Below are 19,906 nucleotides of genomic sequence, written 5' to 3'. Positions count from 1 at the left end.
AGATTATTACAATGCTGAATGCAGTTTATGCACCTTTATTTTGTGCTTCCTGGGATTATGCAAATTATTACAAATGAATACTGATTTTTTTTTTTCCTGAAGCAAACTGTACTGTCTAGCTTTCTATTTCCTCCAGATTAGGCCTGTCATTTATCATTTTTATTTAAGGAAAAACATGAGTCATTAAAATGTCAAGCTCATCAAGCATCAGCATAATCACTCAGGAACTTTTACTAGCTACTGCTTTAGTGGGTGGTATTTCTTTTCTTGCTGACTTGTTTTACTTTCTCTTTTATTTGGTGGAGGTCCTTGGAATAGGCTGTCAGGGTTATTGCTTTTGTGATAGTTCTGGTCTTCAGCCACAAGAAAATAATTGTGACAACCTGAGCTCCATACACAGAACTGAGATTATATCTAATGCTAACAATGAATTATTCACAATACTTAATTCTTACCTAATGAAGAAGGGCATTTATGTGTTTGCTCCATTTTTATCCAGAACCCCTCATTTGAGTTTGAGAATATTAAGCACAAAATGGAAAACCATATTTTTTCTATTTTTTAATAATCAATTCATTCTGGAGTGAAATTAACCTCCTGTTGACCAGTAACTCTTCGCTAAGAACTAGCATTAAATAAAAAATTTACTAAATAATAAATTTTATTAGTTTATAAAATTAAAACTTCTAATTTTATGTTTTTCAATGACATCAAATTTTTGCATAGTAGTGAATATAATCTGATTCTTTCCATTTAATATTTTCTTTTTCTGTGTGGTAATTTCTCATATACATTACGTCAAATTTATTAACAAAAATATTACCAGGATCCAGAGGAACCTGGGACTTCAGCAGTGCTGTCAGCCAACCTGCTGTTAAGAACCTCCATCAGTCCTACAAAATAAATGCATATTGAATTAGAGTTTTTATTCTAATCTCTACATTCTCCAGATTATCTCTTAATTATGTAGAATTTATTGTACATAACACTTCATTAACCTCAGAGTACCTTAATTTGCTGTATTTTTAGACAAAGAAAGGTTTTTTTTTCCATACCAAGGAAAATGTTGAGAACAGAGTGCTACAGCTTCCGTAAACTAATGTTGCATAAGTACACTAATGTGCATTTTATTCCATTGTCCATTTATTTGTATTACTTCTCTCTGAATTCCAAATGTGTGCCAAAATGTTCCATCATTTTAATGTGTGACTAATTGTCTGGATCATTCCTCCCTTTACTTGGAAGCAATACCATTCCCACTCAGCCTACATGAGATTTCCTTTGCCATTTCATTCAGAACTGACCAACTCTGGCACATTAAGTTTTTGAGTGTTGTTTCTGTTATGAATATTGCAATTCCCATTAGCAGTTTGGTTCAGTGTCATTGTTCTTACAGAGAATTACAGAACAATACTCAAGGAGGGTAGCTGTAGTTAGGGAATTCTTAATATCTACCAAGTCATCAGAGATGTCCCACTTCTTTCTTTATTCTTGTGGTTTTTCGTTTGTTTTTTCATTCATACAGCTGTAGAAACCATAAATGTTTTCTTTAACTTTCCTTTTAAAAGAGAGGAGGCTGAAAACAAATCCAGTGCACTGAGAGAATAATGAAAAGCATGTCAGAGAGTTTCAGTGGTCTCCAGGGCTTGGAACTCCATCCTGGGCTTTCCCGGGACCTTGTTTAAGATTTTGAAAATAAGCTGTTATTAGACGAATATTTGGGCTTGCGTCATGGAATTCTACATGTGGCATGTTTTCTTTCCTCACACCTGGTTTCTAAACTTTCATAAAAGTCAAATTTTAAATTGCTTTCTGACTCAAAATAAAAAGATAAGGAGAACTTTTTAATTTCTGCCCAAGTCTAAACTCTGACACCACCACCACTGGTGTGGCTCCTGTTAGTCAGTGCATGCATGAGATTTGTAGCTTCTCCCAGAGATCAAAATACTGCCACAATTAGATTATCTTGTAAATGACAGCAGAAAGATCAGAAGGGCAATTTCTTCCACTGGTGTAAAACAACAAGCAATGCTGACCTGCCTGACCTCAAAACCTGTAAACTGAACTACTTTTCTCTCTAGACCTCTTGATTTAGTTTGAAGCTGTGCTCTTATTCTTTTCTAAAAAACCAAGAATAACTATTTCAGCTCCCTAAACTACTTAGCTATCACTTTCTTCTTTTTTTTTTTTTTTATGATCACATTTTTTTTTCCATTTTTAGACATAAACACTTTGTCCATCAGTAATCAGGAATTTAGCAGAAATGTATTAGGCTCCTAATCATACTAGTAGAGACCATTTTACATTACATTCTTTATTTTATCACAGTTCAAAACAAACCCACATGTGAAGAAAATTATTTTGGTTGTCCTAGTGGAAGATGTATTCTGACCACCTGGCTTTGTGATGGGCAGAAAGACTGTGAGGACGGAGTAGATGAATTGCACTGTGGTGAGCATTTTGTCTTATTTGTATTTCTCTAGTCACTAATGAATTTGGAAACAAAGAAGTGTGCATTTATAGCTTAGAGATTATATAAAAACATCTTTAATGCTGTTCTTTCAGATTCAACTCCAATACTTCATACTGTCAATACCTTAAATTCTATTTCATGCCAGAATAAAAGCCCTTTAATTTATGTTTTTTCTCTTCTAATGATATATTTATATACAGACTTTTCTCTTACTTTCATATTTAACAATTCCACTAATTCTTGTCAACTCCTGATGAGAAGAGTTTTACAGATATATGAATTTGAATCAGTATCTGGAGCCCAGTAGGAAATATCCAAACCACAAAGTAGGCATTGCTTTGTATCAAAGACCATACAGATATAATTATTAAAAGTAATGACAAAAGTGATGTAAATAAAATACAGCATGAGCTGTGAACTGGGTTAAGGGTCTGTTCTGTCTCAGATTTTTTTCAGATTCTTTAATTTTACCTAACTGAGGTACAAAGCAAATTGGTTTTACTCCTAGTGAGAGCTGGTCTGTCCAATTTGTATGGATTACCTGAACGGATTATTTTTGTAATGAAATTGTACCAGAAAGTAGTGTCAAATTTTTCAACTCCCCATTTAAATAAAACCTGAAATTTGGGAATTTTTTTCAGGTATTTTTTGTTTTGTTTTGCTTTTTCCTTCTTACCATGCCTGAACATTTTATATTACTCTCCATGACCCAGTTCCCACTAACACCCTTCCATATTTGGTTTGCAGTTTACATTATATATTTTTGTCATAACTTTAGGAAGTGCTGTGCATTGTGACAATCAGAATCTTTTCTGTTGGCCACATTTGTCAAGCACAACTTGGTGTTTACATTTCCAGATGTTCTACACTTGTTTACAATTCTGTAAACTGAATTAGCTGATTGTTGTGGGCAAAAGGGAGGGGTTAAGTCAATGTTTCTTCCCCATTGATTGCTCTTACCCATTTTGAGATATCTATTACAAAGCTCTCCTTTAAATTTAAATTCTTTTAATTTAATTTCATTACCTAAAATTGTTTTTAATGTTATTATTAAAAATTGTTGTTTAGTTGCAACAAAAGAAACTTTAGTCTTAAACATAGAAGTCAGAGAAAAATGGAAGACCTGAATTTTTCAGAAAAGAATAGCATTGATTTAGGAGGGTTTTGCAGTCTGATTTTGAATTGTAGAAGCTCTAATTTTCAATGTATAGAAAAGTGTAAATGGAATAAAGCAAACACACAGCAATTTTTCTTGTGAGACATCTTGGAGTTAACTTCTGGAATACTGGGAGGGAGGCTGGGTTGGAAAATTTGAACTGTCCCCTCTCTGTCCTTCTATCCAAATAAAGCAGTTCAGTGTAGTTGTAGCATCTGTAAAATACTCAAACCAGGCTCCAGTTTTCTTAAAGTGTTTATCCTCAACCCACTTACAAAATATTTAAAAATATTAGAATGTCTTTGGAATGTCTCACTGTTTATTTTTAAAAATGTGTTGGTGAATGCAACAAACTGATAACATGTTTAATAAGAATAGAGTGTATTAATAACAAGTTTTGGAGTGTTTTAATACAAAAAAAATAGTGCAAAAAATCCTAATTTGTGGTTGGAATGGCAGGGAATGCAGTGATGCTGTGAACCTAACAAATGCAGGGCCTGGTGTCATCCCCAGATTCCTCCTGCTCGTGGAATCAGTTTGCCTGTTCTGCAAACAAGTGCATCTCCAGGCAGTGGACCTGTGATGGAGAGGATGACTGCGGAGATGGTTTGGACGAGAGCGACGCCGTTTGTGGTGAGTGGGGTCAGCTCAGCCCTGCCCCATCCTGCTCAGTGTTCCAGAGAGCCTGGGAAGGGAACAAGGGCAGAATCTCCAAAGGCTGGGGGGGATCTCCTCCCTCAGCACCCCCAGCCAGTAGATAGGTTCCTTTTTATGATTTGTATAATTCTCTCAGTAGAGTTATGAATGGCAAACCAACTGGGTAAAAGGACAGCGAGCCTGTGCTCCAGTTCCTATCCTTGAGCTAAAATCCCTGTTTGAGTTTTACATTTGAGTGCCAGGTGCTCAAAGACCCTAAACTTGCAGTATTTTTGTTTTAGGTTTTTGTTTTTGTTTTTTTTTTTTTCCCTAGCTCATTTTTCTATTCCCTCTAACATTTTCTATACCATAAGCATATACTGCATGATAGCCCTTTAAAATTCCCAAACCCTTCAAGGAGTACAAGGAATTGAAAGTTTTGTTTCCATTCCAGGGCTCAATGGATTGGAAATGCGTTTGCTAATTCTTTTCCAAAGAAAATCACATTGTGTCAAACCATGCTGTCACAATTTAGTGATATTTATACATAGCTTCCCTCATTCTCTGTATTTTAAGTTTCTTTTTAAATTTCAGCTCTTTGCTCTTAAAGATATGCTCCTGTGGGAAATAGAAAAGGTAGAAAACTTCAAAAAGCTGTATGAAAGCAAAATAGAAGTATGTAAGAGTGTTGAAGATGCAAGGACAAGAAACAATATTAATTAAAGATATGTTCCTTTACAAAAATCCTCTTTCTTAAAGTGCGTTCAACAAAGAATATTTATTCCATATTTCTGGTGTGTTGTCACACCAGTAAAAATATTGTTGATAACTGGAAGTGTTAAGTAGACAGAGAAAAACATCTGGTTTGTTAAAGCAGTTGCTTAATCAAACAAATATGTAGAAATGCCAGAAAATGAAAGGGATGGAGGTAGAACTTATGCTGTTCTAATATGGTAAAATATTAATTATTTAGGGCACTTCTCTCAAAGAGGGAAAAATCTGCACTGAGTATGAAGAAGGGAGAGTTAAGGCTGTATTTCTTCTTAGGAACAGTAGTTGGATCTGAATTGCAAGGAGAAAAGAGATGAAAATGACTTCAGATTTTTCAGTCTTAACAAAATCAATACTGTTTTTAACATGAAGTTTAATTCCAGAAATATCAAAAAATGGCAAATGAGTGTAAGTAAGCAAAAGTTTCCTCTTTTGCATAAGATAGAAAATAAGTTTTAAAGATATTTTAATATTTTATTAAATTCTAATTAAAACTAGTAGAAAATGCCCTGTCTCTCTTGTTAAGTAAAGTATATTTAACTTATCTAAGAGAATGCATTAAGTGATGGATTGCACAAAAATTTACTTCCAAATGGAGGAAGTTTAACCCTAGGGTAAAATATTATCTAAAAAATAGCAAAAAAATTAAAATTAGGTAAAAAATATGTTGAGTTAGTTGGATCAGAGCTGTCAAATATCTTTTTACTCCCACCACTATTGTACTTGGTACACAGTGTTTTCTTCTGTGCGACTGGTTACCAAAAGTTTGGAGTGCCTTTGGCTTCCTGGCATAGACTTTTGGTGATGCAGGGATTCTGTGATTTGCAAGATCATTTCCTTTCTCCAGTCAATCCAAACGTGCAGCCAAAGTTACTGACCCAAGCTGGTTTGGAAAATTATTCTGCTGGATAGTTTCCATGAAGTGGGGGAAATTTAGGAGGCTGAATAAATGAAAAGAATGGAAGAAACAGCAGACAGTCAAAATTTGATTGTGAAACGCCCCTAGCCAGCAAGTTTATCATAACGTGTAGAACGAAATAACCCCTTTGACCATTACCAATCACCACAAAAACATGGGTTAGGATATTCCTGCTGGGGATAGGGGCTGAGGGCTCCCCTGCCTTGTTTCCCCAGGCTCAGTGACCTGTGCTGCAGGCACCTTCAGCTGCCTGGGCTCCCACGCCTGCGTGCCCCAGCACTGGCTCTGCGACGGCGAGCGCGACTGCCCCAACGGGAGCGATGAGCTGTCCACAGCAGGCTGTGGTAGGTTTGCATCTCAACACAAATGTCATTTCCATCCTGTTCGGATTAATTGCATGTCCACTTTGCTGATGAAGATTGCTGGCTCCTGTCAGCACACAGAGTGGGATCATTCCCAGTTTAACTCAGCCTGGTCCCTCCAGATCTGCCCAGCTGGAGATCAGGATACCACAGCATTATGCATTTTACTGTGAAAATTAGCACAATTGTGACTCTGCAGCTTTATTACTCTTCCTGAAGAAAATGCTGCTGCTCGTGTTAGGGAGGTTATGCATCAAGAAGGGAGATGCAAGTTCTACCTTCAGTTTATTCTGACTGCAGTAATTTCATGATTACAAGCTGCACCTGATTAGAAGCCGCACGTCTGGGTGTCGGCAACGCTTAGGTCTTCATCCATATATCAACCACACCTGATTATAAGCTACACTTCCGGGTTCGGACCAAAATTTTAGTCAAAATGGTGCGGCTTATAATCGTGAAATTACTGTAATTGTTCAGATCCTGACATCTCTTGCCCTATAAAATGTTACTTCCAGGTTTCCGAAGATACATTTCCATTATCAGTGTCAAGAGTTCAGTGAAAGTTTCATTGGAGGGGATTCTTTTATTCATATATAAAAATGGTATATAAATATATATTCTATATATTTTGAGTGTTTCTGGACTTCAAAGAGCATTTATTCAGGAGCAGACCAATATAAGGACATCTCTTCTTCCCAAATATTCTTTTCTTCAGAGCCAGACCTTAGTTTAGTTAGACAGCATTGACTTCTGAAGCTTTTCTGTCTTGGATTACAGAAGATTTTAGCTATCTTTACTTCTGTAGCTTTCTTTGTGATGAGCAGCTTTTCCTGAATTGAATTGTGTGATGCTTTTTATCTGACTAAAAAGTTATGGTTTATTTCCATTGAATTCACTCAAATTCACTTCTCATTTCATCTTTGTGTAAGAAAATCGGCTGTTTATCTGATTGTTCTCAATTTCTTTCTTTCTTTTTATTTTTTCCATGCGCTGTATTTTCCTTAGCTCCCAATAACACTTGTGATGAGAATGCTTTCATGTGCCATAACAAAGTCTGCATTCCCAAACAGTTTGTTTGTGACCACGATGACGACTGTGGAGATGGATCAGATGAATCCCTGGAATGTGGCAAGTATAACAAAAATAGAATAAATAGAAAAATTTCACACTGCTAACTGTAAGGCATTCCTCAGGGTCTGGTACTCTACTATTGAAAAAGAAAGCTCTTCAGTTTTTAAATTGTTTTAATTCTCACTTTTAAATTATCCATTAATTAATACAGCTTGGAATTAACCTGGATCTGGGGCTGTGGTGACAAATTATTTCCCATAGTGTCTTACAGTTGATTCCTAATGGTATTTAAGAGAATTTTAAAAGTATGTTCTGGAATTTCTCATTTCCTAAGTATATCTTTATTATATATATTTTTGTCTTTGTCTCTCTATATGTTTTTATTTCTATCAAATAATCAAACACATATGTATTGATTATCACTGCATTTAAATTATATCAACTATAACTGCATGTGAATGTTTAATTTTCACCATTCACATGAATTTAGGGTTTCTTACATGTTCTGAGTGTCTGTTCAATGTATCTGGGCCGTACTCAGAAACATTAAACTATATAAATAATATTTATGGCCAACACAGAACAAATATTCCCTTCAAAATTCATGATTATCACAACTGATTTTGTGCTGTTACAATCAATATTGGTTATTTATTACTAAATTTCCTCCAGAAATGAGAGCCATAACAGAAAATAACTAGAAAATATCTGTCTATAATAGATGTCTTTATTGTGGACACCACCTCAAGGGGCTCTGTGCATAAATTATGTGAGCAGGCACCCAAAGATTGTGAGAAAAAAGCATGCTTATCAATTTATTAACAGTAAATCAGTGAATTACACATTCAGCATCATTAGCAACAGCACAGTGGGCAAATCACAGCTGCAAAATTTATAGAACTTAAGGGTTTTCAAACACCATTTTATAATTAGTCCCAAAAGGTTCTGAACACACAAACACAGAGGGAAGCGTGCACGTCCTGCCCCAGACTCAGTACCTCAATAACTACTTAGAACTAAACAGTCACAAACTTTAGAAATTGCCTTTCTTTCTTCATGTTTATAATTTCTTACTGTTATATTTAATTTCTTTTCTATACCATTATATACACCCACACTAAAACTATACATGCCCCTTAAAATACTTGCAAATAAATAGTTTTATTTTGTCAGACTTTTGGAAAGAGACAGAAGGAGGGAACAGCAAAAGGAGCAGGAGATGTACAAATTCCTAATCCAATTTAGTGTGGACCTGCCTTCAGGCACTGGCTGTATTTAATTTCTGCTGGGGAAACTGAAATCTGCAGCAGTGTTTGTGCTGTGCTGCTTCAATGCAATTTTCTGCTCCCTGGTAATCAAATACACGCCTCAGTGTGTGGCTGCTGTGGTAAACTCGTTATCCTGCAATTTTAGGAAAGGGTTGCATTCTTTTATGGGAAAGGGAGCTACTTGGAAAGAGTGGGAGTCAAATTCCAAAACACACTTTCCAAGGTGCTGTTGGGATTTAAAACTAAGCCATGTAATTCCCCGGGATTTTACCCTTGTGGTTTCCAGCTAAGGAACCTGCTCATAGCTCTGTTGGATTGCAGAGCTAAACCTTTTCCATCCTGAGAGCCAAAATAAGCCAGGTGCTCTTCAGCCACCAGCCTACTGACCTGACATGAGATTTGGTTTGAAATACAGTCCTAAAAACTGAATTAATTGAATACATTTAAAAATCTATGCTTTGTTTTCATTTAGTTGGTTTTCTTTCTTCCATTTGCATAATTGAAAAGTTTATTTTCTTGTTGTTTACTTTGTAGAGTACTATTCATAAATAACATTAACTAACTTTTTTTTAAAGTTCACAATCATTCTATTCCTTGAATATTTCCTTGGTACAATTCTTCAGTCAATTGTATAAGCCTTTTAAATGAAATACTAATAAATAATTACTTAAAATTGAACAGAAAAAAAACGTATATTTTTTAATGACTTTTCTAATTTTTCTACTGCTTTGTCAGTTTTAGAACTTTTGGTTGAACCAATGTGTTCTAAAAAGCAAATGCCTGTTTGTGGTTTATTTACTTCATTATATATATTTGTTTTTGTTGTTGTTGCTATAAATCCTCTTTTATTTTGAAAATGTATCCACTCTATAAGTTTTGATTTTGTTTCCATCTTAGAAAATGTGTGTTAATTATGGTTGAAATGATTTGGTGTTTGGCATGTTTTAAAGGGAAGACACAGTGCCATAAGCACACCACAAAAATATTTGTTGGGTATTGTTAAGCTATCTCCGAGTAACAGGAATAAATGAAATAACACCAAAAAGAAGAGGTATTTATGATTGAGATCTGCATAAATATGTTTCACATCTGTGTGAATCACGCCATGACTTTATGGTGCTGCATAAGAGAATTTTTTATTTCTCTCTTTGCTGGTAGCCACTTATGTATGAGCACAACACTCTGCATCTCTAAAAGGAGCAAAAAAATAGTTTTCTTTGTGTTTCCTCAAATATGCAGGATTTTATGTTGAAGTTATGAGAGCAAGCATGAGGTGACTGGCTGCTGTTTTTGCAGGGTATCGCCGCTGTCGTCCTGGAGAGTTCACCTGCGCTGATGGACGGTGCCTGCTCAACTCCCAGTGGCAATGTGATGGGGATTTTGACTGCCCAGACCACTCTGATGAGGCACCTATCAACACCAAGTGCAAAAGTTCAGGTTTGGGTGTGATTTTTTGAAGAACACGTGTGACCTTTCTCTTTTGAGAGTGATGGTTTAGGGTTCTAAGTCAGCAAATATAAAACATCATAAATTAAATTTCCAGTGTTTTCATGGTAATACTGCTCATGTCTTGCAAGGAGAAAGTTCTGAGCATCCAAACTTGAGTTCACAAAGTCCAAGCCACCAGTTCCTGTGGAATAAAATAGCATAACTCCTGTTGATACTAGAATAAGATGATATTAATATTGTATTTTCCAAAGTTTCCAGCTTGCTCCTTCTTGTGTTCCAGATATTCATCACAGAAGGAGGTCATATAAAAGGGGATGTAAAGTTGCTCCCACTATAAATAACTGACACTGTTTTAATTTTATTAGTAAATTATCGACCAAATGCTTTTGGTTTTATTGATATTTTCTGTTTACGTTCATAATTGTGATTAGGTCTGACTGGTTTTTGAGAGGGAAATTAATCCTGGTCTGCACATGTTGTTCTATTCTGTAGCTTTTTGAAAGACCAGTTCTTCTGTCTAGATCTTAGGATTCCATTGCACTGTAGCTAGGTTCTTCATACCAATTTTGATGGAAAACATTCATCTGCTGTGAGGTGTGGCAGCACACCCAGCTTATATTTATTTAAATGTTCCAGTTGTTATTTGAAGGATCTGAATGTAGCTGAAATGAGGTATTAAAGTTTTGCCAAACAGGGAAGGAATGTTTGCAGGTCATTAGGCAAGGAATGCATTGGAATTCAGTCAGTTGTGTTCCTGAACCTCAGCATCCCCAGGTTTTTCAACTTTTGGAAACTAGAACTGTATTTTGTGCAGAGATGATGTGGAGGTTCTCTATTATAGGAAAACAAATATGTAGGAAGAATAACAAGTTCATGTCTTCACCCATTGTTCCATGAGATGTGTAACCTTCAAAGACACTGAAAAGTGAAAAGTTATTATAAAGCTATCAATAAGGAATAAATATTCAATTGTTGCACAATCTTTTCCTTTTGTGTGCACACAGCAGCTGATCCATGAGAAATACTAATAGATGACACCAAGTTATGTGTTCTTTTGTGTTTTCCAGAGCAGTCATGTAACAGCTCTTTTTTTATGTGCAAAAATGGGAAGTGCATTCCTCAAAGCAAGGTTTGTGATAACAAAGAAGATTGCAGTGATGGGTCTGATGAGAAAAGCTGCCACGTTAATGAATGCCTCAGTAAGAAAGTCAGTGGCTGTTCCCAAGATTGTCAGGACCTTCCTGTTGGATACAAGGTGAATTATTGCAAAATGTGGTGTAATATAAAGTGAGTTTTTAGTTCTTAAGCGTTTAGCTACTGCATGATATAATAAAGACCCACTGTGTGGTACCTCCTTGGAGTGAAGTAGCTTAATAAGAACATTCAAATTTTCATTTCCTGTAAGTAAATAATTGCCAATTGTATTTTAAAATGGTATAGTGCTTATTTTAAACCTATGGAAAAGATCATACACTGCTTTAAATGGAACAAGTCATACTGGTATATAAGGAGCACTGAAAATCAAAGAGAAAAAAATTTACAATACATAGGAATGAACTGCAGAATAGTGGTTTTCTCCAGTTTGCTTGTTTGGTTTTTTTTTTTCCTCAAGACAGAGACTCTTTCAGAAATATTTAAACAAAGTAATATCACCTTAGTAACAGAACAGAACTCTTCATTGTCTGCATGTGAGGATGTTTTTTGAGTCACCTGAATCTTGGCCTTGGCCTTGACAAGTAGAGAGGAACAGCCTGCAGCAGCCTGTAAACAGTAGCTAAAAATAGAAGAAAGACTTTTTCCAGGTTTTTAACTCTAGGGTGACCTTAACTGCACTCCCAAAGCTTCATCTTTTCAGGTGAGCATTGGCCCACTGAGAGCTAAATAAAATCTGTGCAGCATGGCTTAGATCTGCAGGTATCCCACCCTCTGGAATTGCGAGGGTTGAGACAGACTCAGGAGCTGTTGGGTTCAACAAAAACCTTGTTGAAGTGGTGGAGAAAGCACATCCTGGGTCTCTGCACAGAGAAATAGAGAATATAGAGGGAACATGACACTAAGTCTTCTGTAGATAACATTAATGCCCCTTTTGTAAAACCCCTCTGTCCAGTTGTATTTTGCACCTTTCACATTGCAAGTGATAAATCTGCCAGGATCATCATCAGACCAAATAAATGTCAGAGGAACAGAGAATATTCTGAGTTATTCTGAGTTAGAGGGGATCCATAAGAATTGTCCACATCCAGCTCCTAATCAGCCTCAAGAGTTCTCATTCACATTCCTGTATTGGTTGCACATATTTCTAGGTGATATCAATGATTCCAGGAAAAATAATGAAAACTTGTCTATCCTTACAAAAAACCACATGTATAAATGAAAATTAAGAACTCAAAAGAGTCCATCCATCATTATTTTAAAGGAAAAGTCCTTTCTATACTTTTGAAAAGGTGTGCTTTACTTTTTCTTCAGTTAAAATAGAAAGAATAATTACTCATTGTAAGGGGTTTTGTTTGGGTGGGGTTTTTTGTTGTTTGTTTTTTTTTTTTATTTTCTTTTTTGTTTTGTTTGTTTTGAGGAAATGGTGCTTAGGATCGCATCAGCAATATTTGAAAATAAAAGTAGATATACATCCTGTAAACCATACAAGCAGCAAAGTAATTAAGATGTTACTTGAAAAAAATAGATGCATAAAAAGTTTATGATACTAACATATTCAGAAGAAAGTACACACAGGTGATAAACAGAATTAAAAATGAATGCCTTTGGTTTTCTTTCCCAGTGCAAATGCTGGCCTGGATTCCTCCTGAAGGATGATGGCAAAACGTGTGTGGATATTGATGAATGCTCATCTGGATTTCCCTGCAGCCAGCAATGCATCAATACCTATGGAACCTACAAATGCTTGTGTGCAGAGGGCTATGAAACACAGCCTGATAACCCAAATGGCTGCAAATCCCTCTCAGGTATTACCATTTGATGTTTTTATAACCCACAGCTGTATCCAAATAATTTGTGGAAAAAAAACCTCAGCCCCAAGGCCTGTGTTACCTTTATACACAACATAAAAATAGTTACTTTGAATCTGCTACTTTTTCAATATAAAATAAGAATGTGACTGTGTCTGGATGAAATAAGAAGTTATATTTTTAGTATGTATTGTCTCTAACTCATTTGTAGTAAATAGATACAGTGGTTTTGGAAAGTGTGAATAATTAACTTTGTTAGAAAAAGTATTAGAAAAGTTAAAGAGTAACACTTAGTTCTAGTTCTGAGTCATGATAATAGCATGGTTATGATAAGATTTCATCAGCTTTAGAATATTAGAATGTGCATCAAACTTCCTCATCTGAAAAGGAGGAACAGGAAAAAATAATAGAAAATGCAAACTCTGTTATAACATGCAAATGTTCAGTACAGGAGCAGAGTAGGATGGACAACACATTACATTCTGGAGTGCAAGAGCAGTAGATACAAAGCCTTTAATACATTTTTAATTATCACTGATAATATTTTACTTTAGTTATCTCTTAATAGAGCTAAAATAAAGACAGCCTTAAAAAAATTTAGAATTATGTATGTCAGTGTCAGAGATATTTCAGTGACGTCATGAATGAGTATCTGACAGTAAATGTTTTTAACAAACTAGAAAGACAGGGTTGCAAAAAGTCACATTTGGCTTCAGCTCAGACTTAAAAAAATCGAGATTTTTATGAGTAGCTGTTTCTTCCTCGCTGTACCATTCACACTAATGAAATCTCAAAAAGCAGTGGTCAAACATGCTTGGTTTGCAACCATAATTAATAGTCAGTGTTCATTTGAAAGGAATTGTTGAAATTAAAACATTTGGGATGAAGTATATTTCCCATTTAATCTCTGGCATTAAATTAGGATAAAATACAGTGTGCTTCCCATATTACAAAGGCAAAAGAATTAAATTGCATTGAAGGATATACTAATTGATTGCTTTGTTCATTTTTATACTGCATCATTGATCTTTCTTGGAGCATTTGAATGTTTTAAATATTTCTTTCATCCATAACATTGATCAGAGCATGTAACATTTATTTTTCAAACCATCTGTATTTCAGCATTGTATTCCTGATTTTCCATAAATTAACGTAAAAGCTAGTCTAATATATTCTTTCTCCCGGGGTTTAGATGAGGAACCTTTCTTAATTCTGGCTGATCATCATGAAATAAGAAAAATTAGCACTGATGGATCCAACTACACTTTGTTGAAACAGGTATAACCATAGTACCATACTCTAAGTTTAACTCAATACTTTTATTTTTTTCTAAAGTTTGCAACTGACAGAAACATCATCCTAACAATTGGCGTTGTGTGCACCACAGAACAACTGCAGTGCCTTCAGAGTTGTTACAGTACTTTAAATTGACTATTTCGCCTGGATTTGACATGATCAAAGATCAGGCAGTTGTTTTGTCAGTCCTTCTGATGTACTAAAAAATTATGTTATTTGTGATCCTCTTCCATCACAATATGTTTTGTGCAATTTGTCTATTTCAGTTAAAAAACAATCAAAAGCCCCCACCTATTTGGCCATATATTATTATTATTATTATTATTGTCATAATCTAAATCTATTTTCAGACAGACGATCCCAATATTGATGGTATTACAAAACATGAACTCTTATCTTTGTGTAAATCTAATTTTTAAACTCTAAATTACTAAAACGGAGAAAAAAAAGTGAAAAACTGCAAAACTAGAAAGTCACCGAATAAATACAGACCTGCCATTTTTAGCAGTCTGCTCTCCTTCTATGCTTCACCTAAGTGTAGTTATTTACCACAGATTAGATTTCCAAAATAAGTTTTAATAAAAATATAAATTTCCTTGAATATTAATGGATCAATTGCAGTAAGACTAGGAAATTATTTACTGCCCATCAATATCATTAGGCTTTTTGTAATTTCTTGTGTCACTGTGCTGTGCACTTTAATGTCGCAAGAGAGATACTCAGGTCCCCACAGCAGTAATTATGAATTAACTGTCTTGAATGAAACATTGACTTTAAGCTTAGCAAGCATTATGAAAGTCTGTCTGCTCTCCTGAAATCCTTCTGATTCCCTCTCATTTGCATCTCACTGCCTCTCTCCTCTTTTGCTGGCATACCTGCTCATGGAAGCCTGTGAAAAGAGGGGAGCAGCAGGAAATTTTCTTCATGGTTGGTGCTGCCAGATGGTCCTGAACTCAATGGGCTCCTCTTTGGTGTGTCAGAGACCAAGCAGCTCCAGGCACTGAACACAACACGTGTTTTCCATGTCACATTAATTCCCTGGGCTGATGAACCCCTCTGCTGTGGAACCTGCTGGTCTTTGTCCTGCAAAGGCAGCATTTGACATGGAAGCCAAAGAGGAATCTTTACCAGCAGAGCAGGGGGTTGTGTCCTTCATGAGGACATCCCTGTGTCCTTGTAGTGCCAGCATGGATTTGGCTCTTTCCTGCACATCTCCCAGGTGATGGCAAACACCAGAGTGGCTCTGGCAGAGGAGCAGACCCATCCTTCTCTCTGTGTATTTGATCTGTGGTTACCATTCTAACAGTTGTTCATATAAACTCAGAATAAAGGAGATGGAAGTAGGAGCTTGTTCAGTCTTCTCTGAGTTATGTGCCAGCATTTGCTTCTATTTTCTTTTTTTTTCTTTTTTTCCTCTCTTTTTTCCTTTTTTTCTTTTTTTTTTTCCAAATACACAGAAACAGTACAACTGTTTGAATTGTGTCTCATATATCGTCTTTGCTTTCCATTTCCTTCACTCCTAGTCATCAAAATCCTCAGGGTTTGAATAGGCAGAGTAGATAATCCCAATCCTCATTATTTGTGATTTTTGTCTCCATGTTTTTAGTTTTTAGTGGGGCAGCAAGGCAACACAAATCACAGCCAAGGATATATTATGTGCTGTGTGTAACAGAAACAAACCCACAGGTTTAAGATGAGAGACTAAGGCAGCTGATGCCATTTGAAATCTCCCCTATTCCTTCTAAAAAGTAGATTACTTGTGAAATCACAAAGAATTATGCTAGGAGGGCTTAAGTGAGATATGTAAATGATAAAGAGGAAATTATGTCTGGACAGAGAACTCTGCTACAGATGTACAGAAATGTTTTACCTGCAGTTGATGTTCTGATAAAAATTGAAATTAAATTGACACAAAACAAAACCCTTGAAACCAAAGATGTGCAGACAGTCAGTTCTCTGTATTAGTCACAATGCTTAGGAAACTTTTACAGTGTTGTTGAATATATACAGATAAGGCCATATTTTTTACAAATTGCTGACTTTGATTTATAGAATGTTATAAAATTGTATTAAATAATATTTTCTATTCATTGACCTGTTGTCCCTTTGGTTAAAAATTTGGAGTGGAGGTTTCTCTGTAGATGCAATTATACTAACAGGAGAAAAAGAGACAGGAAAAGTGTTTTGCAGCCCATTTATGAGTGACAGAGCTGCAACTGGTTTCGTGCAAAGTGTGTGCATGTATATGATATTTTTGAAAAATGTGAGTGGTCTTCATACACTGAATTGTTCCAGGCTTTTTAAAATGATGATTTGTGCAGCCCAACTACTCTTTTCCTCTGCATTTTAATCAAAAGCTAGATTTACAGTAATTCTGCAGTAGTAGATGGTGGATAAGCAGTGTATCAGTTTCTGTACAATTAAATATTGTTGTCCTTAGTTGTTTACTCTCGAGCTGGCTGGTCCAGCACACTCCTTCCTAGAAATGAATTACACTAGAGAGGGAGGTTGCTGATCTACCTGAGAGCAGGATGTCACTGGGCTGATAAGGGAATTGATTAACTGACCTTGAATTTATAGAAGGAATACAGACCACATCCGTTCCTTTCACCGTTGCTGCTCAGTATTTCATTGATAACAACAACCTGGCACATTAAGAATAATTGTGATTTCACTACATATCAGAACATTCAGCAGGTTATGGGGCAGATAAGGAAATAAGAGCCATCATCTGAATGCACCCCCCTTCTTTCTTATCTGCCATTTGGGATGAAAAGCCATTATTGTATGATTGCTCCTCCCAGCCTGCTGGGGTACCTCAGATATAATCACCACTCTAAAAATGTGTTGGCTTTGTAATTGGAGCCATAGGAGATTCCCAGGTACCTGCTGGATCTCTAATTTTCGTGCTTTTTTCTATTTACTACCTCTGTGTATCCACACACACATATATAAAAATAAAGATAGATAGATAGATAGATAGATAGATAGATAGATAGATAGATAGATAGATAGATAGATAGATAGATATAGGTAGACAGAGTACCTGTAATACAGAATCTAAGAAGTCAAAAGCTCCTCATCCAGGAATTAGCATTCATGCCTTTTTTCCACACCACCATTTTGAATTCCTGATTAATTTATATTACTAAGGAATTTTTTTTTTGTTATTTAAATGCCACAAAGATTATACTATTTCTGGTTCTCCCCTGTAGTTTGCCAAAGAAATGCCAAAGGTAGTAATCAGCAGTAAAACTGAGCAAAAGTTAGAAGCATTTAGTGCTAAATTTCATTTAAATAAGAGTATAGAAAAACACAGGAGCCTCACTTAGTTTCATACATCATCTACATTCTTTGAAGGGACACAGTTAATTTGTCATTTATTTCTGTTACAGTCTTTGTCTTATTCTGTTTACAAGTAATGTATGGAAAAGAGAGGGAACTGCTTCAGAAATATGCAGACAGTAAAATAAAGTGTTAGGAATATTAGATGTGTTTTGCATTCTGAATGCTATCCAACAGTTTGTATTCAAACATTTGAATAAATGGACTTTTTTTTTCTGTTTTTAGGGGCTGAACAATGTGATTGCAATAGACTTTGACTACAGAGAAGAGTTCATTTATTGGATTGATTCCAGCAGACCGAATGGCAGCCGCATAAACAGAATGTCTTTAAATGGAAGTGACATCAAGGTAATTGGGGATTAATAATGTCACTACTAGAATTAATTTTTTTGAGCATTTTGGGAAATGATCCTTCATACATTTTACTCAGATTCTGAGGTTTTGGTGTATGAATACAAACACAGCATGAGCTAGCAAGTCCCAATAAAATTTAATTGCATTTGTATCTTATTTGGAGTAAAGATAAGGACAAAGAGAACTGTATTTAGGACCTAAATTCCTTATGACTTATCTGACAGTTTACTGAATTGGCAGTTCCATGTGGTTTCCAGGATGCCAAAGAAAAAAAGAGCTATAATTAGGTGTAAGCTCTGTAAATACACTGGTGTATTATTTCTTCCCATATAAAATTTCCTGTGCTCTTCAGTTTGTTTTTGTTTCACCTCCACTACATTGATAATTAAAATAACTCAATGTCTTTGCTGTGAAGGGTAAAAGTGCACTCCCATTTCTGCACAACCTGTCTGTTCTGCCTCTGTAGTGGATTAAGTTCACAAATCCACTATTAAGCACATTTGTTGACTTATGTGAACATTTTCCCAGAACTGGTGATAAGCAGTAAGGAATTCTCTGTTTATTCTATTATGTCTGACCTTCTGAAACATGGAGTGAAATGAGTAGAAACATATCCTGTGAATTTTGTTCCCTTGTTGCACACCAATAAACATGAAGAGAGAAAAGATTTGTGTTTTCCATTCACAGCTTGGTGTGCATGGGCTGGCTCATCCTCAGAGCACCTCAGCTTCAGTCCTTAGGAGTTAGGGTTTGAAACTCCCTGGGTTCAGTGAACCTTGTTTGCATCCTTCACATTTCTATTTTTTTTTTTTTAATAAGAAAACAACTACTGGATAAGCAAATTCTGGTACTGTGATTGCATTGGGTTAAAAGTAAAACCCAGCATGTGTTTAAAAATTTTACCTGTGAGGGGAAAAAAAAATAGAAGACAGGCGAGTGTGGGGTTCAAAATCCATTAAATCCTTGAATTTTATTTATTGCCTTTAAACACTTTCCAAAGCATCCTCCTCAGCTTCTGTCCCTTCTGGATGATTCAGTATTATATAAGGGCTGGGGATTACTCAGACTCTTTATTTCTAATCTTAACTATTTCAAGAAGAACAAAGAATTTTTCCCAGTCAAAAATGTTCTAAAAATCTTCTAATGTAGAAGAATAACAAAAAAATTGCTTTCTACTGATTCATTAATAATTTCATTTTCTAGGAAAAGTTTTCGGAAAGTTGAACAGCCAGTAAAAGAAAATTAGGATGAGAACATGGAGGATATTTTGTTTTTCCATCAATTTGCAATTTGAACAAGTGTCATGTCAATGAAAATTTTGCTCATATAAGATGCCATATTCAAAGCAAAAATCGTAAAAATAATTCTAATTAATTTTCATGCTAAATTATTTTTTTCTCTGACAAACATGGCCCAGATTTGGCCTCTAAAAGCTAAAAAAAAGGTGAAAAAATTAGCAAGAATTATATTCTATAGGTGCCTAATAATCTGTCAGCAACCTTTTATCCAGTGCCAAATTTTTGGTGCTCTTTGACTTTTTTATTAGGTTGCCATAGGACATACTTAAGAGCTGACATTATTTAAAAAATATCTCAAATGAAATTTTTATAAGTATTTCTTTAATTATTTAAATGTTGGTGCTATTATTTGTTACCTAGACAGCCTGTTTACATATTTTAATGTTTGGGTTTTTTTGTCACAAGACAGAGTTTTTATGGTTTTTCCCGTAAAGTATGAATCTCTCATTTTAATATCTTCCCACTTGTGTTACTCTTTGTTATGAATAGATCTGCTCTCAGTGTAAGTGATGCTATTTGATGTGTTGCCTCGGATTCCCCTTGCA

General features: G+C 35.4%; 1 protein-coding gene across 1 annotated transcript in view; it reads left to right on the top strand.

The window, feature by feature from the left end:
- LRP1B (LDL receptor related protein 1B) overlaps positions 1–19,906 on the top strand; it is a 470,895-nt gene that overhangs the window by 355,588 nt on the left and 95,401 nt on the right. Inside the window, exons 49-57 of the mRNA XM_042779456.1 lie at positions 2,329–2,451; positions 4,143–4,262; positions 6,171–6,299; positions 7,323–7,445; positions 9,953–10,093; positions 11,173–11,360; positions 12,882–13,065; positions 14,261–14,346; positions 17,935–18,057. Coding sequence (XP_042635390.1) covers positions 2,329–2,451; positions 4,143–4,262; positions 6,171–6,299; positions 7,323–7,445; positions 9,953–10,093; positions 11,173–11,360; positions 12,882–13,065; positions 14,261–14,346; positions 17,935–18,057 — 1,217 coding nt within the window. The remainder of the gene's footprint in view (positions 1–2,328; positions 2,452–4,142; positions 4,263–6,170; positions 6,300–7,322; positions 7,446–9,952; positions 10,094–11,172; positions 11,361–12,881; positions 13,066–14,260; positions 14,347–17,934; positions 18,058–19,906) is intronic.

The sequence above is a fragment of the Catharus ustulatus genome, chromosome 7 (genome assembly GCF_009819885.2).
Source record: "Catharus ustulatus isolate bCatUst1 chromosome 7, bCatUst1.pri.v2, whole genome shotgun sequence".
In the NCBI taxonomy this organism is placed as follows: Eukaryota; Metazoa; Chordata; class Aves; order Passeriformes; family Turdidae; genus Catharus; species Catharus ustulatus.
This window is presented reverse-complemented; position numbering and strand designations above follow the sequence as displayed.